Here is a 24,349-nt window from a genome sequence, read left to right as displayed (position 1 = left end):
ATACTGTTTTCAGTCACGGAGCGTACTCAAGTGACCGGGTGAACTGACTATAAATGTACTGCTGTACTGGCTAATAAACGCTGGTCGCTGATCAGTCCTCCCGACCCTGACTCTTCATTCCACGTCTCCTCATCTCACGGGGGCTGGTGTGGTGCGGGACGCTACAGAGCCCCGCGGAGAGACTCCAGGCCCTCCACCCTCCCAGTCCCCTGGCCCCCGCGAGACCGGCTGCCCACGTCCGCACAGCCCCAAGGCCGCGTGGCACCTCAGGTGATGCCGGGGCTCTGGGCCAGTCAGCTTCAAGACCAGCTCTTGCCCTGCGGGCCCACTAAGTAATGAAACCGCCTCAGAGAGTGTTCGAGTCTCGCTGGAGATGCTAAGCCACTTGCTATGTGGGACTCGGGGAAAACTCCAGAATCATCGTCCCCTCTTAATTCTACACACCATAACCTGCTTTCCTACCCCTCAGAAGGGCTTCCACCTCTGTATTTATATAGGTAGCTGTGTGTAGAGAGAATTAAAAAAGTAAAAAAACAAATCGGTCATATTATTTATACTGAAAGTGAGGAATAATAATGTGTGTGTGTGCAGAGAGAGAACCAACAGTAATGACTGCAAGGGAGGGAGGGAAAGAGAGCAAAGAAGGAAGGAAGGAAGGAAGGGAGGGAGGGGAAAGTCCTGTTTCGCGCTTCACATAGCTCTATAGAACCCACAGGTCAAGGTAGTGGATGCTTATAGACAATCTCAGTAGGCACAAACATTTTAGGTGTATCAGAGTTATTTTCCCTTCACGTTGGATGCATCAAAAGCAGTTTTGCCGCTTGGGAAACCGAGCAGCACGTAGTGCTATGTACCTTGTTGGGACCTTGTTTCCGCGTCACAGGCCGCTCTCATGGAATCCCATACACATCAACACGGAGAGGTCTGCACGGCACACCGTGTGTTTAAACACAAGACACCACATCCTTTCTGGTTTATAGCGCGTGCGTGCTGCGATTGCCTGTTTAATCAGCACTCACTGAATGTAACACACTGGGGCGAGCATGGTGGGGAGAGGGGAGAGGTTTGATGGTGGCCAAAGGAGAGGCAAGTGTGAGGGACAGGGCAGTGAGGGGCCCCGGGAGCAGACACTGTTGTCCCCACAGGCCCCGGGCTACTCTGGAGGGACACGCGGCGGTTCAGGCCGGGTCTCTGGCCGCTCACAAGACCATGGCGGGCATGGTCTTCTCCCTCACGGGGGAGGGAGGCATGGAATTCTCCCCCAGTAGCTTCTTCTCTGAGTCTTCCTCATCCTAAAACAGACAGGGGTAAAAATCAGCTCTTGGGGGAAAAAGGATGGGGCAGAGGCAACGCCACAGGACTTGAAATGAGGAAAAGGAGAGGGAGGAAGGGGCGAGGGACAGAGATGTAGGACACAGAGGAAGGGATGGTGGGAAAGCGGAAGTAGAGGAGGGCGGGGAGGGGCGGAGGCCCGCGGAGGATCCAGTCCCAGGGCCGGGCCCCCGGCCCCCGTCAGCCAAGGGCAGAGCCCAGCCCTGGGAAGAAGCCGAGGCAGGTTGGGCCTGAGCTCTGAGCAGCAGTGTCCCTGGCCCCGCGTCCGTCCCTGTCCCCAGGCCTCACCGACCGGCCCCACTCGGCCCCAGTGCCTCCCGCACAGCTCACCGTGGGCTGGGAGCTCTGGCTGCACGCGCTTCGCAGCCCCAGGCCCAGGGAAGCCAGGGACACGATGAGGTGCAGGGCACAGATGGCCAGGAGCAGAATGCGGATTCCTAGGAACAAGTTCTGGAAACAAAGGGAGAAAAAGGGGAACAGTCAGGAGTCCACCCCTCTGACTCTGCTCTGACTACCACATTATATCCCTCTTCTCCCCACTCCAAGAACCGGACTCTACCCAGCTAACTTCTTCCCACCAAAGCAGAGCCCACTGTTGGCTTGTCTGCATTGTGACTGTAGCACCCGCTATGAAGAGGTGGGGTCTGTTTCTCCACCCCTGAGACCTGGAAGGACCTGCGAGCACTCTGACCAATAAAATACCAGGGACATGACACGAGGCCAGTTGCAGGGTAGCCCTTAGCTGGCCTGGCAGCGTTCCAATCCCCCGGAGGGCTCACAGTGCGATGCTCCAAGTCCACACCTCGTCGGCACGCCGTGAGAAGCCCAAGCCACGTGGAGAAGCCATCGTGGGCTGTCTGCTTGACAGTCCAAACTCAGCACCCAGCCAAGAGCCATCGGCTGCCAGCCGTGGGAGGGCGCCAGCGGAGATGCCCGGCCCAGGCCAGGCGTGAGATGGCTTCACCCCGCCGCTGACGTCTGACTGTGACTTCACAAGCAAATCCAAGTGAGGACTCCCGTCTGAGCCCACTCAACCCACACACTGTGAGAAATGCTAATAACCTACAGGTTTAAGCCACTACATTTGATAGAGGTGTGTTACACAGCAACGGATAACTAGGACACCCACCGACCAGAAAAGACACATGGGATGGGAGAACTATGATATCCACTCTTAAATGTCTCCTCTTTGCCCCTCATCTCCTTTGATTCGGAGAAGCTTCATACCATGACGGTCTGAGAAATGTCTTCGGCTTCAGTTAAAACCTCCTGAACCAAAGACCTAGGATGAGGTCCAAGCTCAAAAAGCCTATATCTCTGCCCGCCAGTGCTCAGTTCCTTAGGAACAAACAGCTGTGGCGAGTCCCTGGAAGATGGGACCCCCCCCCCGCCGTACTCACATGCAGCATTTCAATGAAGTTTACACACTCATCTTTCTGCCATTCTGAGGCTCTGTAATTGTTTCGCCAACCCCATCCATAGTCAGTGGCTGCGGTGGGAGCGTCCGGGAAGTCACATATGGAGTTCGAGAAGCTGTAATTTTCCCAGGTTATGCTATTCGCACAGAGGACTATAGCAGCCACGGCCGTGGCAATGCCAGCCAGGGTGAACAGACTGGACACCCAGCCCTAGAAGAGACAGGTTCCAGACGCAGACCCTCAGACTCTCTCTGTGGACGGTAGAGCCATGGGGTCCCAGCCTCCAACCACTTCCTCTTCCCCAGCTTTCTGGCCCAGGAAACCATCCCCATGCCTCCAGGAAAGATCTCGGATATGGGGACCCAAAGGGGAAAAGAGAGAAAATGGAGCTGAACACCTGAGACCTAGGAGGGGGCAGGGAACAAGGTGGGGACCACAGATGCCCAACTCACTGAAAGGACGCTCCGGCGCTTCTCGTGGACAAGGGTCCCAGCTCCTGCTGCGATCGCCTGGGAGGAGAAGACCCAGCAAAGGCCTCCCGGTTACCCCCCCTGAAATGATCCCCGACACCGACCTTCCCCCAGCAGTTCCCACAACAGCCAGTGCGCAGCATGAGCCAAGGGACAGGCAAGGAAACCCAGGGCCCCTAGCGCGGGCACCGGGCTCCACAACGGCCCCGCCCTTCCCACCCTCGCCTTAAGGAGGGACATGTGCAGCAGAAGGGTGTTGCTCCCCGCCTCGGTCAGCTTTCTCTTGGCAAAGGGCACGTGGGCTCTGGGGTGTTGTTCTCTTCTCCAAATCCCCGATCCAGAAAGACCCAGAGGAACTCTCTCCTGGCCTATAACCACATGCCCCGCGTTCCTTACTCACCACAGACCCTGCCCAGAAGGCACAGCCCGAGCCTCTCAGCTCGGTCCAGGGTCCGAAGTACAGAAGCACTCCAAAGACACAGCTCACTGCTCCCAGCAAAATCTGGGTCACCTGCCAAACAGGGTCAAAAGTCAGCGCCATTGCACAGGCCCACACACCCGGGGCCAGCCGCCCAGCTCCCACGTGAGGCCTTCCTCTCCTTTTCCTCTGTTTCGACCTCTCTGCAGCTATGACACTGGAACATTCTGTTCCCTTAACACCCATGAAGCAGCATGGCCTCGTCCTCCTCCATCCCTCAGACATGCCAGGCTTTTGGCCTTCATTACGTTTCCCTAAACACCGCACCTGGCCATCCCGCCTGACGGTTCTCCCTTCGGACCCACCGCCATCCTGGGAGAACCATCATCCTGTCGTAGGTGGGCTGCAAAGACCCCCTTCAAGAAAGGAGTATGGCCCGCTCACAGCCTCCAGGGGCCAGCTCCTTCAGGTCCCCTCATCTTTCACCAAAGGCACAATCTTTGGGGATGGCCACCTGGCCAGGGACGAAGCAAGGCGGCGGCACAGGGCCGCGCCCACATCACAGGCGGGAACTCCGCAGGGGGCAGCCTTTGCTCCTTTGCTCCCCAGCTCCCCGCTGGGCTGGCTGAGGCCTCGTCAGGCCTGCATCATGGTTTGACGTCCCTCCCTGCCCCATCCTGCTCCATCTCTTTTCGTTTCATAGGTGGTTAGACCCCAACAAACCTTGGGCACCCCCGACTCCGACACATGTCTGCTTCCCAGCGGCCACCGTGTCTTGCACAGCACCGCCTGCGTGCCCTGCCCACGCCTCGGAGTCGGCACATACAAATACCACCTCCAGCCCCATCCCGCACTCCCAAGGCGCACCTCTCCTGACGGCCAGGGCTCCAGCCTCCCAGCCACCCCCACTCCGAGCCTCGAGACTCAGCGCGTTCTCCGACCCCTCCCCTCCCGTGTACCCCAAGCCCATTCACTCCCAACTCGCAGGGACCCCATCCACAAAAGATTTGCACTCCCCTCTTTTCTTGTCATTTCTGCCATGACCGCGCAGGTGCAGATCTTGCCCACTTCTTACCGGGACAGCTCCGGGCCATGGGGCAGCCTAGGGCCCAGGTTCCCGCTCGGAATCCGCCCACAGCGCCCCCCTGTGGGAGCTGACTCACGGTGGCCCCGCACCTTGTCCCACAGGCCCTCAGCCCCGCGGCCCTGGTCTGCCCGCTCAGTGAGACCAGCCGAGAGCCCCATCCCCTTGGCTCTGCTGGAACTCGGCCTGTGCCGCCGGCTGCTTTGCTGCCACCTTCCCTTTGCCTGCATTTCCCCATCTGTCCAAACCGGGCTCTTCTCTGTTCAAGGTCTAGGTCAGAGGCCAACTCCTGCAGGGTGCCGTCCTGTCCCCGCAAGGACGTCGCCTGATCTACCTTTAATTCTAGGCATTTCTGTAGTTGCCTGATCCCCTCTGGTAGAGTTTATAGCCCAGGGATTCTCTCTGGAGTTTTCCCAAGGCGCCTATGTACGTTGCTTTATTTGTCGGTCCACGGTCCACAGGGGTTCAATTAAAATGAATTAACAGTTTCCTGGGATCTTCCGCCAACCCATCCACCTCTGGGTGGGACTGCCTCCCAAACCCCCCCCCCCCCCCGGCACCAAAGAAGACTTCCATCATTCCTTTCCATCCACATCTCCATGGGGAAACTTCCAAAACCTTCTTTTCCCAAACAAGAGGGGATGTAAATAGTGAGTTCTCATGGGACTCAGTCCACTCTCCTTTCTGCGCCCTACTGAAGAAGGAGAGCCGCCGCCTGCGGTCCGCCCGCGCAGCCTTCCCGCCCGCTCTTACCCCTCCTGCCAGCAGCCCTGAGCGGATCCTAGGCTTGGCGGAGCCCGGGTCCCGCTTGCCAGCGAAGAACTCCTTCAGGGAGCCCCCCGCCTTCAGCAGTTGCAGCAGAGCCGATTCCTGGTGGATGTGGATGCTGATGTGGGTGGGCTGGGACTGGGTGGAGGCCACTTCAACCCCGTTCACGGTCACCATGTTTTGGGTCATCCTGCCTGCGGGGGAGAAGACAGGCAGAAGGGAAGTCTGGGAACTGGGCGGCAGGGGGGTGGGGCGGTAACAAGGAACACAGTGCAGGAAGGAAAGGCCAGAACACCATCTCTTTGTTAAGGCCCCAGGGGTCTTCCCAGCGCAGCGTCGGTGTCACCATGACCTTGACCTGGGCTGCGACCTCTCGAGGTCTCCACCGCACGTGTGCCTGGGACCCTCCCCTAAACGGTCTAAGACAGTTTGTCTGGGGCTTCGGCTGGACAAAGAAATCCATCTGTGTTATTTACCTCAGTGACTTAGGGCCGACCGCTGACCCCTGAACAACCTGGGTTTGAACGGCGCGGGTCCACGTACACGTGGATTTTTTTCAGTAAATACTGTACATGTATTTTCTTTTCCTTATGATTTTCTTAGTAACAGTTCTGTTTCTCTAGTTAACTTTATTGTAAGAATACAGCAAATAGTCCCTGTCACATACAAGTACAAAATATTTGTCAGTCAAGTATGTTTGTTTTCGCTAAGGCTTTCAGTCAACAGTCAGCTCTAAATTAAGTTTTGGGAAGTCAAAAATTACACGTGGATTTTCAACTGTGCTGTGAGTGGGCGCTCCTAACCCCTACATTGTTCAAGATTCAACTGTGCGTTTACACATAATAGTTTATGTGGCTAAAAGTTCCAAAAGACTTAGGAGGGTATACCTTTGAGGCCTCCTCTCCCTCCCTTCTCTCCTCACCCCCTGGTTTCCTTCCAGACGGAAGCTGATATTGTTATTTTCCTGTAGTGTCACTTTTTGCATATAGAAGCATGTGAAATATTCTTTTCCCTCCCTTTTCCCACAAATGGCAGAACGCTGCTCACACTCTTCTGCACAATGATGTGTTCACAGAACCATGTTTTTAAAATAATCCTCCATCAGCCCTGGCCAGCATGTCCCAGTGGGTTGGAGCATCATCCCATAAACCAAAAGGTCACAGGTTCAATTCCTGGTCAGGGCACACGCCTGGGGTGCAGGTTTGGTCTTCAGTCAGAGTACGTGCAAGAGGCAACCAGCTGTTTCTTTCACATCAATGTTTTTCTCCCTCTCTTTCTTCTTCCCTTCCCTGCTCTCTAAAATCAATAAACATGTCCTCAGGTGATGATAAAATAAAATAAGAACAGAAAAGAAAAGAAAATATCCTCCATTGGTCCATAAAATGCTTCCTCACTTGTTTGTATAGCTTCGTGGTATTCCATTGTCTGAATGCATCATACTTTTTTTAAGCTGTCCCCTATAGGTAGATGTTTATGTTTTCTTACAAAGAGCGTGGAATTGGCAGGCCAATGGGAACATGCGTTTGTAATTTTAATCTACTATATTGCCCTCTGTGCCATCCCTATGCAGGAAGAAGGTCGAAGAGTGTTTGCTGCCCTCCCTACGGCCAGCAAGTGTCAGCAAATTTTTGAATCTTTTTCAAATGTCTTTCAGAAAAATTACATTGCACTGTACATTTTAATCAGTTTTATGCAGTAAAACGCTCTCTTTTAAATGTATATCTCAACAAGTCTTGACAAATTTGTACATTTGTGCACCCACAACAATCAAGATACAGAATATTTCTATGTTGCAAAGTTTCCTGAGGTCCCCTCTCCAGTAAACCTCCGACCCTGGCCCCAGGCAACCTCTGAGCGGCTCCCTGGGACCATTCCAGTACAGTTTCAATCTGTGGTTCTCCTATGATAGTTGAGGTTGATCATCTCTTCATATGTTTAAGCGCCATGTTCCTTTCTTTGTCTTTTCGATTTCGGAGAGAGACACTGATATAAGAGAAACACCGATAGTGGCCTCCCGCACACACCCTGACTCTCGAACCGAACTCCCAGCCTAGGCACATGGCCCAACCTGGAACTGAACTCACAGCCCTTTGGTTTACGGGATGATGCTCCAACCAATGAGTCACGCCAGCCAGCCGGGGATAAGAGCTGTTTTCTTTCTTCCGTTGTGAGCGCTCCATTCATACCCTGTGTCCTCCTCGGTTTACTTTGTTCTGGTATTTAGGGGCGTCTTTTGTGTGTTCAAAAACAATTGCCACCTGTGGCAGGAGTTCCAAATATTTCTACAATCTGCAATTTGCTTTTGGACCTTGCTTGTATTTTTATGCAATCAAATTTTTCCATTTTTTTAATGGGTTTTAACATCATACTTAAAAAGAACTTTCCCATTTCGAGATGATAAAATAATTCTACTGTGTGTTTTTTTTTTTTTCAGAACCACCTGACATCTAGCTGAACAGAAGTCCTATAACTAAGAATATGCAGGAGAAGCCACATTGAGACTGGAAGGAGGGGCGGAGTCGCAGAACAGGGGGTCTCACGCCCACGTGTGGTGGTTTAAAATCAGGAGGGGTACCTCGGCTGTGGACATTCCCCCTAAGGAGTGAGTGGCTCCAGCCCCACAGCAGGTCTCCCAGCTCAGGGTTCCAGAGCCAGGAAAAGAAGTCCTCATAATCCCTGGCTGTAAAAACCAGTGGGGATTGAAGCTGAGGGAGACCGAAGCTTCTAGGGTCCCAAGCAGCTCCTCTTAATGGATCCATGTACGGACTTACTCGAACTCACTCACTCTGAGCTGCAGTGCTGAGACAGCTGCTCAGACAATGAGGAACATACAGGAAGGAACTGAACTGTCTGGCTTCAGGACGAGAATCAAAAGAGCAGCTTTCTCCCAGAGAGAAGTGCTAGCAGAAGCCATTGTTCCTTTTCTGAGACCCTGCCCCCACAGAGGCAGCAGGTGGGTACCGTGTCTGAGTCTCCATAAACCTGGCTCACACTGTTCGCCCACCCCGCTGATCTCTTGAGACCCCACCCTAGTCAACTTGAACGGCCTAGGCATGCCCTGTATCTCTTACTAAGTAACCCCAGGCCCGGCACTAGTGGCAGCCAGCCTTGGTCTGCAGCTTAGCCTCTCCCAGGCACCTCGGATTCCAGAAAAAGTAGCAATCATCTGAAGATCACTTTGTCGCTCACACCAGGTAGCCCTGGGCAGGGCACAGGCAGCCTCTGACTTTGCCTTGCATCAGCACCCCTCCCAAGAGGTCCCATACCCAGCAAACCGGGTGGCCAGCTTCAGGCCACACCAGAGCACCACACAGCCATCTTCACAAGTGACACACCGAAAGGGCAGACCTGGCAGACACCAGAGCCTCACTGAAGCAAATCCTGCCCTGCGGGATCAGTTCCTGCACAACAGCTCCTCCGTGGCAATCACAGCCAGTCTTCCCAGGCAGTCGGCCTGAGGGTCCCTCCCTCCCACTGACAGGCCAACAGCAATCAAGGCCCAAATACAAGAGGGCAAGCACACAACCCGCATAAGCGACACTCCTGGAGCACCCAGCTTACGTGACAGGGGAGACTGGCCCACTGGGCCCCCCAGGACACCTACTCCATAAGGCCACTCTACCAAAACGGAAGATGTAGCAGCTCCCTAATACACAGAAACAAACACAAGGAGGTAGCCAAAATGAGGAGACAAAGAAACATGTCCCAAATGAAAAGCAGAACAAAACTCCAGAAAAAGAACTAAACAAAATGGAACAAGCAACCTACCAGATACAGAGTTCAAAACACGGGTTGTAAGGATGCTCAATGAATTTAGTGAGAACTTTAACAAAGGAATAATAAACATAAAAAAGGAGATAGAAAACATAAAAAAAGAATCAGTCAGAAATGAAGAATACAGTAACTGTAATGAAGAATACGTTAGTGGGGGTCGACCATGGATGAGATGAGGCAAAGGATCAAATCAGTAATTTGTAAGATGAGCTAGCAGAAAACACCCAATCAGGACAACAAAAAGAATGTTTAAAAATGAAGATAATTTAAGGGACCTGTGGACAACATGGAGCATAACAACATTCCCATCAGGGGGGTACTAAAAGGAGAAAAGAGAGAACAAGTGATTGAGAACACATTTGAAGAAACAATGACAGAAAACTTCCCTAACTTGGTGAAGGAAATAGGCATACAAATCCAAGAAGTGCAGAGAGTCCCAAACAAGAGGACGCCAAAGAGGCCCACAGCCACACCGCAACATCATTCAATTGCCAAAAGTTGAAGACAAAGAGAGAATCTTAAAAGCAGAGAAAGAAAAGCAGTTAGTTACCTACAACGTAGCTCCTGTAAGACTGTCGGCTGATTCCTCAATAGAAACTTTGCAGGCCAGAAGGGACTGTCACAAAAAATTCAAAGTGACAAAAAACAAGGAACTGCAACCAAGATTACCTAGTAAGGCCATCATTTAGAATCAGAGAGATAAAGCGCTTCCCTGACAAGAAAAAGCTAAATGAGCTCATTACCACCAAACTAGTATTACAAGAAATCTTAGTCCTGGCTGGTGTGGCTCAGTGGATCGAGTGCTGGCCTGTGAACTGAAAGGTCCCCTGTTTGATTCCCAGTCAGGGCACATGACTGGATTGCAAGCCAGGTCCCCCGTTGAAGACGTGCAAGATCAATTTTTCTCTCCCTCTCTTTCTCCCTCCCTTCCCCTCTTTCTAAAAAATAAATGTTAGACTGGCTCCTTGAAGGGGTAGGAGGCAGACGCAGGCATGGCCCTTTACTCTTCAGGTTTTCCCCTTACGCCTTCGAAACGTTGGGACCATCCCAGTCTGTTCTCGGGAACAAATGTGAATCCCTATCGCGTTTCTTAAAGCTCAACATTGGAGTTGCCATGAAAATAATTGAGCAAAATGAAGCCCTGGAAATCCGGTTAAGACTCCAGCGCAGAGGCCGTGGGGAGCGGCCGGTAAAAGGGCTTTATTAAGACTGGCACTTTTCCGGTGCTCACCGGGACATGCCCGGCCAGGAGAGAGAAAGGAGGGCCCTCGCAGAAGTTCTGTGACGATTCGTTTAAAATCTCTTGGCACACGTACCCTCCCTTGCCAAAGCACGCAAGTGTTGCGAAAGCCACACGCAAATTAGACCTTGAAATCCATCTACAGGCATCTGACAGGACATTTTATTGACGTTAGGATACGGTGGGGAAGAGGAGATAGTATCTCCACAGTGATGGTTATTGTGCTTGGCAGTCTCACCACACTCCCTGTTTTGTTTGTGGAACTGGAGCTGCTGGTGGTGGGACAGAAAGGATATCCCAAAACTTGGAATTGGAAGTCGTGTTTTTCAAGGCCTTTGTGTTGCTAATACCCCTCGACCTTCAAGGACTGGGAAGGATCCAGGCTACAGTATGTAACCATATTGCGTCCTGCTTGGTGGCCGTATCCCACTAATGACCAGGTTCCGTTTCTGGGCCTGCATCTGAGTCGCACGTGATAACCCAAGGCCAGGATGCAGGTCCTGTGTCTTAGGGCTTCCCACCTCCCCATGGCCCCTTGGCCCTGGCCTGGTGCCCCGCCAAGGTTAAGTGGCAGGCATTGAGCAGGGGATGCGTTGCTGTGGTGCCACAGATGGGCACCACGAAGCAAAGCCACCACCTCACCAGCCCTGTGCTCTCACAGCTGCTGGTGCCGAGTCCACCATAAAGGTGCCTATAAGCAGAATGACTGCCACTGTTAGTGCCTCCTCTGCACCTGATACCATCAAAGGATTTCTTACAGCACCATCTTGAATCCTGTAGGTCTGGCGACAGCCCCCTGCAACCCTCCCCTGGCTTCAGGGTAGCTACCCTGTGGATCCTGTGGCTCCGTGTTATGTGATCAGGCAGCGGCCCTACCAGTGCTACCAAGAATGCCACAAGTGGCAGTGATAGGCCAGCCCGTCGTCTGGAGCCCTGTGACTTGGACAGAGCAGAACCATGAAGGTGTATGGGTACCGCCCAGGGGGCTGGCTTGCTTGCATGAGCCCCTGTCGCTACTTCCAGGAAAATCAATGAAAAGATAGCCAAGGAGAAAAGCCAGGCAGCAGCCAGTAAGGTCCAGCTGTGGCCTGAAAAGAGGCAGGGTCCAGAAGCCAGGCCTATGGACAGGTCCCTGCAGGGTAGGCTAACAATGAGTATAGAAGCAGGAGAGGTCACAGTGCTGGGGGCCACCACAGGCTTCTATAGATGCCACAGAAGGGCAATGTGGCAGGCTCAGCAGCAGCAGGGCTGTGGTCAGGGGCAGCAGAAGCCCTGAGCCGTGCATCCAGCACAGCCCTGCCGCAGCCCCTGCCTAGGAGGCCCTCCAGCAGCATGACGGCCCCAGTCCCCAGCTTGGCAATTCCACCATTTCTGCAGGGCCTCGCGCCCAGCTCCCCGGGTCCCTCTCCAAGGCCAACAACGTTCACATGGCCCACGCCTTGTTGTCCCCTTAGGAAACAGCCAACATCGGTCACTGGCTAGCTTTCTCCAGGAGCTCCCTCTGCTCAATGCCAACCTTAACTCCAGCCAAGGCCGAGGGGTACTAACTAGCAGGGCCTAGACGATGAGCTTCTTGCAAGACTGGCCCCACAGGCTTGGAGGTGGGGATGGATCAACAGGACTGCCACCTCCCACCACTGCCTGCCCTTTCCGGCATATCTGAACACCTGCTTCACAGGTGGTCCCCTTACTCCCCTTGTCCCTCCAGCTGGGGACGCCCCCCGCACCTCCAGGAATTGGAGAGAGGAAGGGGCAGTGCTAACCGTGAAGAGGCAAGGAGGCTTCTCGCAAGATCTGCCCTTGCTCTATGCTGTGTGTGTACAAGGTCACAAAGGCACCGAGGCCAGGCCAGGACGAGGCCGCAGACCACAACTGAAAGGAAAAAATGGCCTGCCCCTCTCCCTCCCACAGGAAGTCAGCCAAGATTAGCTTTGATGCTTTCCGCCTGTCCTTTTGGAGCCGTGTCTCCTTCCCCGTTGATCTTTCCTGTGTTCTCCCTTGAGGGATCCAGATGGTACTCGAAGTAGCACAGACAGACCTGAGAACGGGAAAGGAGGAAGAAGATCCCTCCGTAGTGCCTCCTGTTCGCCAAGTCGCCCCTGACCTGTCTGCCAGCTTCTGGAGCTCCATGGGTACTCCTCCGCCCCTTGAGTACGAGGTACTGACAGTGATGCAAACCACAGCCACCTCCACGAGACCCAGGACCAGTGGGATCAAAGGGCAGCGGGCAGGCCCCAGAGATCATGACCCACAAGGCCTGAGACGAGGACCTACCGTCTCTCCTCGGACCAGACTGTTTTCAGGGTCTGTGACACAGACACACAGACACACATCAAATGATGGGAAAGGGAGGTGGCCACGGCCCCCCGGTGCATCAGTCACTAAGTCTGCTTATTTATCATTTATTTTTAAAATATATTTAAACAGCAGCAATCACTTCCAAAATGCAAAAAAAAAAAATTACAATTTTAGAATAAAATTATAACATTTAAAAAAAATAAATAAATTTTAAAAAACCTTTAGAAAAAGAACTCTTAAAGGAACTTCAAGAAGGAAAAAAAGGTTAAAAAGGTGAATAAAAAATGGCAATAACTACAAACCTATCAGTAATTACTTTAAATGTAAATGGATTAAATGCTCTAATCAAAAGACATATGGGACTTAATGGATAAGAAAACAAGACCCATACATAAGCTGCCTACAAGGGACCCACTTCAAATTGAAAGACACACACAGACTAAAAGTAAAGGAATGGAAAAAGATATTTCATGCAATGGAAACCAAAAAAAGCTGGAGAAGCAGTATTTATATCAGACAAAATAGACTTTATAACAAAGGTTATAACAAGGGACAAAGAAAGACCCAGCAATTCCACTTCTGGGCATTTACCCAAAGAAACCCAAAACACTAATTTGAAAAGACACGGGCATTCCTATGTTTGTTGCTGCATTATTCACAATGGCCAAGGTAAGGAACCAACCTAAGCGTCCATGGATAGCCGAATGGATAAAGAAGAGATGCCACATATTTACAATGGAATACTACCCAGCCATAAAAAGAGAATGAAATTTTGTCATCTGCAACAACATGGATGAACCTAGAGGGTACTGTCCTAAGTGAAATAAGTCAGAGAAAGACAAATGCCATCGTAGGTCATGTATATGTCGAATCTATAAAAACAAACAAAACCGAAACAAACCCATAGATACAGAGAACATCTTCACGGTTGCCAGATGGGAAGTGGGTAAAGGGAATGAGTGAAAAAGTGGAAGGAACTAGGATATGCACGTTGCTACCTATATAAACAGTCACGGGGACGTAACGCACAGCACAGAGAACACAGTCAACAATACTGTTATAACTACGTATGGCGTCAGATGGGGCACTAGGCCTATCGGGGTGATCACTTCGTAAGTTACATAAATGTCTAATCACTATGTTGCAAACCTGAAACTAATATAATATTATATGTCCACTGTAGTTTAAAAATGAAAAATTACTTTCAAAAACTAAACTAAAGTGAAATGCTCCGTGGACTAAAAATGGAATTGCCGTAGAAATTCAGGTCTGTTTCAGTCTTTCCGTTCTGCCCATTGGTGGGTCTGACTGGGCACGCACCATGACCACGTTTTTAACTGCGCCTTTAGAGTTTAGTATTCAGTTGAGCTATTTCATGCCACCCTCGTGTTTTGTTTTGGTTTTTTCACAGCCACTTTTGCTAGATTACTTCTCCGTGTACACGTTAGAATCAACGTGCCCCATTCCTAAAGAAACCCTCTGTGGGTAGTGCCAGCGGACACCCTCCTTCAGTGTCCCTGTTTCGATCATAATATTATCCGCAACAGTTCTAATGACAGCGCCCCTGAAGTCTTCCCGTCTGTATTCTGTGTGCTTTCGCGGGCAGGTCCCCTCCCACCCTGCCTGGCCTCCTTCAAAGGACAAAGCACAGGTAGCTGCCAATTCTGCAGATGCACAAGGAGGTTCTGACTTTTTCCGTCACGCCCAAGAAAGTCCAGCCCGGGTTCCAACCACATCTTCCCAGGGGACCCGAGCAACGGCATCGTGTCACAGCCCTGAATGCGCCCTGAACTCCGACTTCCTCTGAGCCCCCTGGGTACCCCACCCCGCTGCAACCCCCAGATCAGCCTTGCCCCCTGCTCTTCCTTGGAACCTGGCCAGCACCTTGAAGATCCCCCACCCACACCACCGCGATTCCAGGCTGTGGGCGCTTCCCTGCGTCCTGGGTCCTCCCAGCGCCCCTGGAGCTGGGGAGAGGACGGGGATCCCGCCACACCTTGGGCCCTCCACCTTGGGCTTCCCTCTGGAAGGATCTCTCACCACCAAACCTTCTGAGCTTCAGCCACCCCACGCCCCACCCAGAATAAAGGCAAAAAGGCCTGAGGCCCTGGCGCAGGAGAGAAAGAGGCAGCGCCAGGCCACCATGCCAAGCACAGGCCCTCCTTCCCCAGCCTTTTTTCTAGGGTTACATCCTCTGGGCCCAGACAGTCCGACGGGAACCAGGAGCATGGGGGAGAGGGGGTGGGAAAATGGCATCCTGCCGGACAGGATGGCGGCTTCAGGGACTGGTCCCGGGGACTCACGGAGAGACGGAGATCCCGCAGCGACGGGCCGCCTGGGCTGTGAGGTCCCCACTCACCTGCTGTCCCCTGGAAGTTGGCAGGCTCCAGAGCAGGACTGAGAGAGGCTGGCCAGGGGGCAAGGACCTGTGCAGCGGGAGGGAGAAGAGCGGAATGAAGGGGGGAGGGGGAGGGCCTGACCTTCCGTGTTACAACTTCCCAGAAAACAGCAGGGGCAGAGGGGCCCTTCTGGGGGGTTCTGTCTTGAGCAGATAACGGGCCTGCCTGGAGAAGGCAAAGCGCGCACACACACGTGCACACACACACACACGCACGCACACACACACACTCGCACACCCCTACCTACTCAGACAGCACACACGGGGTGAACACACAGCGCAGGCAAAGCCCGGTTCAGAAAGCCCTTGCGGGGGGCGGGGCGCGGGGCGCGGGGCGCGGTGCGGAGAGGACAGCTTCATGGGCTTTCCCAGGACCACTAGTCTCCGCGGTCCCCCAGGTCGCCCCCCGCCCCCCCCCCGCCTCGCTCGCTCCTCCTGGTGTTTCCCTAGCAGCTGGAAAACCCCAGAGGGGCCCCCTTGGCCCCAGCTGGATGCTGGGAAACACTCGCTAAAACCAAAACGCCGCTCTTCCTGCCGCCCTATCAGCCTCCTGCCCCTCTCCCCCTCTGCCTGCTCTCAGTTCCTCCTGGCCTCCCTGCTCCACTCGCCTCCGCCCCCTACCCCCGACCCCCGGGAGTGCAGGTGAGGTGCGCCCAGCCCCCACCCTTCCCCAGGGACCTGCTCGCAGGACCCCATCCCCAGGGGCGCCAGGTCCTGCCCCCTCACCTCGCCCCTCGGAGCTTGCTGCAAGGGAGGGAGGGGCCAACCACTACTCAGAGGCTGTGACTCCAGGAAGGTGGCAAGGGTGGGTGCCAGGAGTGTCTGCACTGGATGCCAGGTCAGCCTGGCCTCTTACCTTCACCTTCACCTACAATCCAGTCCTTCGTGGGGGCGGGGGAGCCTCACCAGGCCGAGCGGCGGGCCGGCCGTTGGTGGAGGGGGAGGTGTTGAGGGGCGGAGGGGTGTCCCGGGGCCCAGCTGTAGGAATGGCAGCACAACAGGCACGGGGGCCTGGGGTTCTGTCCTTGTCCTTCTGTCTGGTGGTCTGAGGGCCCTGGAGAAAAGGCTGAGAGAGCTGGGGGCAGAGGGTGGACAGGTGAGGGTCCAGACCCCAAGGCCCTGGGGGGAAGCAGGGGGACAGAGCAGACACCAGGTGAAGGGGGAGGTTCCGGGGGCTCGGCAGTCTGGCCGCCCTGACGCCTCACCCTGCCATGGGACGCTTGAAATCTGTGAAAACCTGCCAGCTTTTTCTCCAGGCGGATGTCCACTAGCATGGGGACCGTAGCTGGCGATGAAGGGGCCCGTGGGGTCCCCCAGCCCACCCACATCGACGTGCACATCCACCAGGAGCCCGCGCTGAACCTGAGCTGCCTGCTGCGGCCTTCTGCCCTCCACGCCCCCCCTCAGACCGCGGGCAGCAGGCGGCTGCTGGTGGCCTCTGCGGTGAGTTGGGCTGCCCAGGGCCCCTGGGTCAGGAAAGGGCGGGGGGACCTTCTCTTGTTGCGGCGTTCACTCTTGGCCAGCCTCCATCTGCAGAAGACACAGCGCCAGTCTTGCCCGATGCCTGGAAACCAGGGTCCCCTGAGCTCCATGTATGGCCTCAATAAAAAGCTGTCGGTGGGCACACTTTGGGCTACAGACGCGTGACCACCGCCAGCCCCAGGCGGTGGAAGCCCAAGTCCAGCCTCCCCCCACCTGATGTGGAAACCTGGCTGGCTCCCTCCGCTCTCCTCTCCTCCCCCTCCCCCCACGTCTCTCTGTCTCTCTGTCTCTCTTTATGGGGTTTGGACAGTCAATGCCTGGAGGGGCAGGTCCTTAAAGCTTCCCTGAGAGTTGGGGACCAGGCCCTCGGGCTCCGTGTCTTTCAGGTGCTGCAGATCGTGCTGGGGCTGCTGAGCGGGGCCTTGGGAGGACTGGGCTGCCTCTCATTGTACCAGCCCTGGCCCTTCCTGGTCATCTCCCAGGCTGGTATCTGGGCAGGGGCTGTGGTAAGTGGGGCTGGAGGAGGGTGGAGGGGCTGATGGATGTGTCCGAAGGGGCTGCCTGTCACCGTCCCGTCCCTGGGGTCCAGTAGAAGGTTCACAGCCCATAAGGTGCTCCGTTCCCAAGGCTGATCCCACTTCCACAGACAGAAGAGAGGATATAGCCGAGGGCCATGGCGCTGTGCTCAGCTCCCCCAGCTCCCTTCCCAGGGCGCCCCCACCAGGCCGGCTGCTGCTCCCCACTTTCAGCAAATGTTAACTAAGGATCCAGAGCCTGGCTCATCCCCAGACATTTGCACAAGGGCGGGGAGGGCGGACGCCACAAGGAGGGGGCGCGTCCTGGGTGGTTTGCACTGCCTGCGCCAGGTCCTGCCCAGCGGCGGCCCTGCAGTGGGGGACGGGAGGGGTGCGCTGCATGCTGTCCGCAGGAGCAGCTTGGTGGCAGGTCGTGGCAGGCCTGAGGCCCTTCAATAAAGTCACTCACATGCGGAGAGTTAACAGCAAGACATATTGACTGAAAGAAAGGCCAGAGTCATCGTCTGTCCGCCCGGATGTCGGGCTCTGAAAGCCCAGGAGCAGAGCCAGGCTGGGGCAGATGCTCCCCTGAGGCAGCCCGGAGGCTCCTGCTGAGCTGAGAGCTCCTCCAGCAGCCCAGGGTTCCTGCCGCCGGTTCTCCCAAAGCCCTGGTGCGGCCTGGGAAGGAAGGCTTAGCAGCAGGGAGGCGGGGCGCACACCTGGCTGGCCCTGAGAGCTTCTCCCTGTCACTGGAACAGAGGGCCCCCCAGCCGAGGAGCCCGGCCCAGGTCTCCACACCCTCACCACAACCTTACCGCACAGGACTCAGCTCAAACCGCAACCCCCCTCCTGCCCACGCCCCGCCACCCCCCGCCCCCGCGTGCGTGCTCTAGGGCCTGGAGAGTTGCAGAGGCAAGGCCTCCGGAGGGGCCCCCTGCACCCCATACCGACCCTGCTGCCACCCCTCCCTCCCCAGGCCATGCTGGCTGGAGTCTCCGTCTTCATTTACGAGAAACGGGGTGGCATCCTCTGGGTGAGTTCATGGAAGGGCAGAAGCTGAGGGGCCGCGCCAAACCCCCCCCCCCGCCCCGTTGCCCACCTTCCCCCCCAAGCCCTGGGCTGGGCTCCAGGAGAGACTGAATCCCGAGGTCTGTCCGTCTCTTCTTCACCGCAGGCCCTGCTGAAGACCCTGCTGGCCCTGGCAGCTTTCGGCACCGCCATTGGCGCCACCTACACCGGGGCATATTATTTCGTGGACGGAAGATATCTGTTCTTCAATTTGTGCAGACCCCGCAACACCTGGCTGCCCACCGCGGCCCCCACCACCCCTGAGAGCGACCACAGGTGGCGCCTGTGCCAGTCCTACATGGGCATGTTCCAGGTAGGTGGGCAAGGGAGCGGGCAGCGCGGGCGGTGGGCAACGCGGAGGCTGCCCGTCGGAAAGAGGGTCACCTGTTCTGCACCATGCTTGACTACTGTCACCGCAGACGGTGGCGTTGAACAGACAGAAACAGTTCCTGCAGTTGTGGGGGCCCCACAGACATTGAGATAATGACAAGCGAATCCCTATTGTCAGTGTGCGCGGGGTACACCTCCCTGGGCCCTCTCAATCCCTATCGTCCGTGTGGGACGGCTGGGAAACCAAGTCACAGCCCAGGCCCGTCCCTGTGCAGATGAGGGCGCTGAGGCCCGAGGAGAGGGGTGCCGGGCTGCCTTCTTCGCACACGAGACCGGTGGGCCCCCACGCAGCGCTCCTTCCGCAGCCCCTCCAGCAGCACAGACTTGGGGGAAGGGGGGAGGGCGGCTGCGTGCTGCTGAGGAGGCTGGGGACAGAGCCCATCGTCGGGCCACCGTCAGCCGGCCACCTGCAGCTTTGCTCCTCTGTCCCCAGGCCCTGATCACAGGCCTTCAGACCATACTGTTGAGCATCTGGGTTCTGCTGATTCTCACATCTCTGGTCCCCCCGATGCTGTTCTGCTGGAGAAAATGCCGACCCAAGGCGGTGAGTCCCCCACGCACGTGTTTGGGCGTTTGCAGGCGGCTGGCTGCGCGGCTGGGAGACAGGGATGGAGAACAGGGGCCTGGGCAGGAGAGGAGGCCTCGTGACTGCGAATCCCAAGGCACATCGTGCCCGTCTTTCTACCCCAGGGGTCACCCAGCCCAGAGAGCCCCTGCCCCTGACCCCCTGGCCACCAAGCCAAAGACCTCGGGCAGCCAGGGAAGTCCGTCCCCACACCAGGCCCTTGGGGCTGTTTGCAGGAGGTACCACGAGGGTGATGTTGGATCTGGGTCGCTCCAGAGCTAAGCCGCCGTGGAGGAGAGAATCTGTGCTCACCTCCCCCTCCTCCCTTAGGAAAAAGACCAGAAGGCACTGCTGGGAACCAGTGAAATGTAGCCCTGCCTCTCCTGAGTGCTCGCACCTGGAGCTCCTTCTGCACCGGGCGTCTGCACCAGGCCCGGGACATGCAACCCCGCAGCGGCCCCAGTTGTCCTCGGCCACAACCCTGCCCCACCAGCTATCACAGCGCCTCTGGCCCATTCCCTGCACACCCTCACCACCCTGCCCCGCTTCCTGTCCCCTCTGAGCAGTCATGATAATAAACTCTCAAGTTGTGCCTCCCAGCTTCTCGCATAGTCGCGCTTCCTCGTTGCCCTGGCCGCAGGGGTCGTGGGACATGAACGGAGAGCGAGCCCACTCCCAGCCTCCTCTCTGTGTCGAGAGTTGCTGGCCCACTGTGGTTTTGTAAAATGTACCCATGTACAGTTTACAAGAGAGACCTCTAAGGCAAGGACACAGAAAGATCGAGAGTAAGAGGATAGGCAATACATAGCAGTTAAATTGGTACAGCTCTATTACAGTCAGACTTGAAGGCAAAGAGCATTCTTAGAGATAAGGAGGCCAGGTGTGGTCAGTCTTGTGCCATTTTCTCCTTCCTTTTCCCAATTCGTTCGTTCCTTCCTGGGACCGGGACCCCATACCTCCAGCTAGAGGGGACAGCTCGTGGCCAGGAGGATATGCAAGAGCCACAAGCTGGAGATGGTGCCAGAGCAGCCCTGGATGGCTTCCCTTTGAACATCTTTAGATGAGAAAAATAAACCCCTGGCTGATTTTTTGAAAAGAAAAATCAAACCAGTGACAATAGCAACAGAACTGTAGGAATGTCGTTAACTAGGAATAAACCGAGACATCCAAGACATTAATAAAACCGTAGACATTACTGAAAAATGTGTGTGCATACCTAAATAAATGGAAATACAGACGCTTGTCCATAGAAGGGGGGCTCGGTTTGGTAAGGGTATCTCCCTCCAAACTGATGCCTAAATCCAATGTGATTCCCGTCAAAATCTCCACAGGGTTTTCTTAATGCTTCATTAGCCAATTCTCAGATGGATACAGAGTCGAAAGACCAAGAACGGCAAAGACAGTGTCACTGTCCCTTGAAACCTGAAAAATGGATTGGACAAGGCAGGCGTTCAGACCAGGAAGTGCCCAGTGGGCCGAGCTGTACCGGAAACAGCAGGGAGGAGGGGCAAGAACCGAACTCGCGGCCAGAAGACCCGAGCACAGGCCTCAGCCCCCTGGCTTCCCAGCCCATCAGCATGGCCTCAGTTATAAACACCTCCAGAACAATAGTCTTTTCCCCTGGGAAATGGGGACAGTCACATCCAAAACCCAGGGCTAATGTCAGACCCTTCACAGTAAAAAAAAAAAAAAAAAAAAATTAGTCAATCAAGTGTGGCTTACTGATGATGGAATCTGGGAGAAGAGAAAGTGCTCACCAGTCCCCACATCCTCTCTGCTCCTTCCCTCAAATGGCATAAGACAGAGTCCCCAGATGCACCCTGCCTTCCCGCAGGGCGAGAGCATGGGGCACACCCAGCACCACAGACGAGTATTGTCCCCAGTTTTCTTTCTCCCTTGACTCCTTGTCATGGGTCCCCCAGACGTGAACTGGGCACATCACTTCTCAGCAGGCAGACTGCATCTCCCAGCCTCTCCTGCAGCCAAGTATGACCAGGAGACGTAACTCCAGGCAACGAGGCGCAAGAGGGAGCAGCGTGCACACCACCTGGGCAGCGCCCTGTAAGGGAGGGGCTGTCTCCGTACCACAGTGCTCTCTCTTACGAGGCTCGGAAGGCAGGCGAGACGGCTGGACAAGCTGCCTCGGACAGTGAGGTGATGTGGGAATGGAGTCCCTTCATCAGAGAATAACAGGACAGAAGAAGCGCGACCCATGGCATAACATGCTAATCCGGGGTGGTCTGCCCAGATGGCCTTCGTTCGTTTGTTTTTATTTTTCAGTTACAGTTGACATTCAATATTCTTTTATATTTATTTCAGGTGTACAGCAAAGTGGTTAGGCAATTACATCATTTGAAAAGTGATCCCTCCTGATAATTCTAGCACCCACCCAGCACACAACACGCAGCTATTACAATATTATTGGCTCTATTCCCTGTGCTGTACTTCACATCCCTGTGACTATTCTGTAACTGCCAGTTTGTACTCAATCCCTTCATGTTTTTCACCCAACTTCCCCCACCCTCTCCTCTCCGGCAACCAGCAGTCCGATCCCTGTATCTATGAATCTGCTTCTGTTTTTGTTTGTTCGACTGTTTTGTTCTTTAGATTTCACATATAAGTAAAATCACGTGGTATTTGTTTCTCTGTGTGACGTATTTCACTTAGCATAACACCCTCTAGATACATCCATGTTCTCCAAAGAGTAACATTTCATTCTTTTTTATGGCCCAGTAATATTCCATTGTATATGTGCGCCACCTCTTCTTTATCCACTCATCTACTTGTGGGCACTGGGGTTGCATCTACATCTTGGCTACTGTAAATAATGCTGAAATGAACAGAGGAGGGCATGTATCTTTTTGAATTACTCTTTTGGATTTCTTTGGCTCTATTTCCAGAAGTGGGATTGCTGGATCATAAGGTAGTTCTGTTTTGAATTTTTTGAGGAAACTCCATACTGTTTCCCACAGTGGTTGCACCAGTTTGCCCTCCCACCAACGCACGTAAGGGCTCCCTTTTCCCTGCGTCCTCAGCAGCACTCGTTCGTCGATGACGGTCTTTCTGACAGGCGTGAGGCGCTATGTCATTGTGGTTTTAATTTGCATCTCTCTGATGATTAGTGAGAGCGAGCATTTTCCATATGTTTGTTGGCCACCTGTGTGTCATCTTTAGAGAGGTGTCTACTCAGCTCTTCTTCCCATGTTTTAACTGGATTGTTCTGGAGGGGTTGGTGTTGAGTTGTATGAGTTCTTTATAAATTTTGGATATTAACCCTTTATCAGATGTATTACTGGTTACTATCGTCTCTCATTCTGTAGGTTGTCTTTTTATTTTGTTGGTGTTTTCTTTTGCTGTGCAAAAACGTTTCAGTTTCCTAGAGTCCTGTTTGTTTATTTTTACTTTAGTTCCCTTACCCAAGGAGATATATTAAAAATAAATATATATATTGCTAAGAGATGTGAGGGGCTACATTGCCTGTTTTATTTTAGGAGTTTGATGGTTTCCAGTCCTACGTTTTTAAGTCTTTAATCCATTTTGAGTTTATTCTTGTGTGTGGTGGAAGAAGGTGGTCTAGTTTCATTTTTTTGCATGTATCTGTTCAATTTTCCCAACACCATTTACTGAATAGACTGTCTTTACCCCGTTGTATATTCTTATATTTTTTAATCCCCTGCCATAGATTAATTGACCATATAGGCATGAGTCTATTTCTGAGCTCTCTATTCTGTTCCATTGATCTGTGTGTCTGTTCTTGTGCCAGTGCCATGCTGTTTGATTACTATAGCCATGCAGTATAGTTTGATAGCACGTGGCACAGTATCTCCAACTTTGTTCATCTTTCTCAAGATTACTGTGGCTATTTGGGGTCCCTGTGGTTCCACATAAATTTTAGGGTTACTTGTTTTAGTTCTGTGAAAAATATCATTGGCATTTGATAGGAATTGCACTGAATCTACAGATCGCTTCAGGGAGTATGGGCATTTGAACAATGTTAATTCGTCCTGCGCGGAAGTTTCAGGGTACGGCTGCCACCTGCCTGGGGTCTGCAGACCTTTGCAGTGCGGTGGGGTGGGGTGGGGTCTCACAAGGTCCTCGGGGCGGAGCCAGAAGAGTTCACTAAGCTAACACAGGTTCAAATTTGGCCCTGCAGGGGGAGGACTCAACACAGGGACAATGGTGGCCATCTCTCCAGCCGTCACCCTGAATCCGCACAACTCAGTTTCTCCCTGCACGTTTCTCCCTCAGCCACTGTCCCTCCGCTGGAGCCCAAGGCGAGTGCCTGTGAGTGGGTCTGTGCGCGGGCCATTTAAGAGGACGCCTAGGTTTCCAACAGCCTTCCCTCTCACGTGGCATCCCCGCTGACGTTCGCAGCCAAGTGTTATGCAAGCGCCTCTTCCCAGCACTGGTGTTCCAGGCTACGGGCCCCGGGGGGGAGGCTGAGACCCCTCGCTCCTCAGGGGGGCTTCTGCAGCTGAGATATCCCCCGTACTCATTCTCAACCACCACATGTGGGCGTGGGTTCAGCCCCTTTGAACCTCTGCCCTTCCTACCCGTCTCCAATGGCATCTCCATTATATCTTCAGATGTAGGACCTCCGTTCAGCGAGACTGCAGGTGGGTATCCAGCTGATCATTCTATAATTTAGTCATAACGTTGGCGTGTCCATGAGAGGAGGTGAGTAGAGCCTGGATGTTTATGTGAGAAAGAAACTGGGGTTATTTTACATATTCTGCCACAGCCAGACATCACTGGAAGTAATAAGATTTCACCTCAAAAATAATGAGAGCTAAGTCTGTCCAGTCAGTATCTTATGGATAGAATCCATCACTTCAAGAGGGGGCATCCCAGCGCAGACGCTAGAAAGCACAACCTGATTGTAGCCGAGGCAAACCTGGTTCTATATCTTTAAAGAAGGAGCGCTGTTTGGGCGACGTGGAGAAAGTAGAATCAGAGGAGAAAAACTGGGGTGTGACCAACCAGCGCCGAGCAAGGGGAGAGACGGCCAAGCTCTTGTTTCACTTGAATTATCTGGACCCTGTGCGTGTCCCCTCCGTACCGTATCCCCACGGGGACACGCTGAGGACACCCCTGTCTCCTGCCCCCGAAGTGTTCTGCTTTGGCCCAGT

General features: G+C 54.0%; 2 protein-coding genes across 6 annotated transcripts; one reads left to right on the top strand and one right to left on the bottom strand.

Annotated features, from left to right (window-relative positions):
* Positions 1 to 966: 966 nt before the first annotated feature.
* TMEM176B (transmembrane protein 176B) lies at positions 967 to 16,271 on the bottom strand. Of its 4 annotated transcripts, none has more exons than XM_054593474.1 (8): positions 16,057 to 16,271; positions 15,162 to 15,228; positions 5,476 to 5,684; positions 3,621 to 3,731; positions 3,203 to 3,259; positions 2,733 to 2,960; positions 1,663 to 1,782; positions 967 to 1,292 (listed from the first exon to the last, which is right to left on the bottom strand). In XM_054593474.1, exons 3-8 carry the CDS (start codon positions 5,677 to 5,679, stop codon positions 1,200 to 1,202), a joined length of 813 nt encoding a protein of 270 aa, XP_054449449.1. In that variant the 5' UTR covers positions 5,680 to 5,684; positions 15,162 to 15,228; positions 16,057 to 16,271; the 3' UTR covers positions 967 to 1,199. The 4 variants fall into 4 exon arrangements, with proteins under 4 accessions (XP_054449449.1, XP_054449452.1, XP_054449450.1 ...); XM_054593477.1 differs by lacking the exon at positions 16,057 to 16,271 and adding an exon at positions 15,927 to 15,945; XM_054593475.1 differs by lacking the exon at positions 16,057 to 16,271 and adding an exon at positions 15,445 to 15,463.
* On the top strand, positions 15,703 to 20,393 carry TMEM176A (transmembrane protein 176A). 2 transcript variants are annotated; one of them, XM_054593478.1, is made up of 7 exons: positions 15,703 to 15,842; positions 16,445 to 16,643; positions 17,069 to 17,188; positions 18,174 to 18,230; positions 18,372 to 18,578; positions 19,089 to 19,199; positions 19,551 to 20,393. In XM_054593478.1, exons 2-7 carry the CDS (start codon positions 16,461 to 16,463, stop codon positions 19,590 to 19,592), a joined length of 720 nt encoding a protein of 239 aa, XP_054449453.1. In that variant the 5' UTR covers positions 15,703 to 15,842; positions 16,445 to 16,460; the 3' UTR covers positions 19,593 to 20,393. The 2 variants fall into 2 exon arrangements, with proteins under 2 accessions (XP_054449453.1, XP_054449454.1); XM_054593479.1 differs by having other exon boundaries at positions 15,709 to 15,842; positions 16,457 to 16,643.
* The last annotated feature ends 3,956 nt before the right edge of the window (positions 20,394 to 24,349 follow it).

Source organism: Pteronotus mesoamericanus, unplaced genomic scaffold (assembly GCF_021234165.1).
Source record: "Pteronotus mesoamericanus isolate MK-2021 breed Mesoamerican mustached bat unplaced genomic scaffold, CSHL_Meso_final scaffold_409, whole genome shotgun sequence".
Classification (NCBI taxonomy): domain Eukaryota; kingdom Metazoa; phylum Chordata; class Mammalia; order Chiroptera; family Mormoopidae; genus Pteronotus; species Pteronotus mesoamericanus.
This window is presented reverse-complemented; position numbering and strand designations above follow the sequence as displayed.

Excerpts from the sequence above, each read along its gene's own strand:
- TMEM176A (XM_054593478.1), top strand. The coding sequence starts at position 16,461 with ATGTCCACTAGCATGGGGACCGTAGCTGGCGATGAAGGGGCCCGTGGG. Across the intron at positions 17,189-18,173 it reads GTATCTGGGCAGGGGCTGTG|GCCATGCTGGCTGGAGTCTC; the intron begins GTAAGTGGGGCT and ends CTCCCTCCCCAG. Across the intron at positions 19,200-19,550 it reads GAAAATGCCGACCCAAGGCG|GAAAAAGACCAGAAGGCACT; the intron begins GTGAGTCCCCCA and ends CTCCTCCCTTAG.
- TMEM176B (XM_054593474.1), bottom strand. The coding sequence starts at position 5,679 with ATGACCCAAAACATGGTGACCGTGAACGGGGTTGAAGTGGCCTCCACC. Across the intron at positions 3,260-3,620 it reads CCTTCTGGGCAGGGTCTGTG|GCGATCGCAGCAGGAGCTGG; the intron begins GTGAGTAAGGAA and ends TTCTCCTCCCAG. Across the intron at positions 1,293-1,662 it reads GCCAGAGCTCCCAGCCCACG|GATGAGGAAGACTCAGAGAA; the intron begins GTGAGCTGTGCG and ends TGTCTGTTTTAG.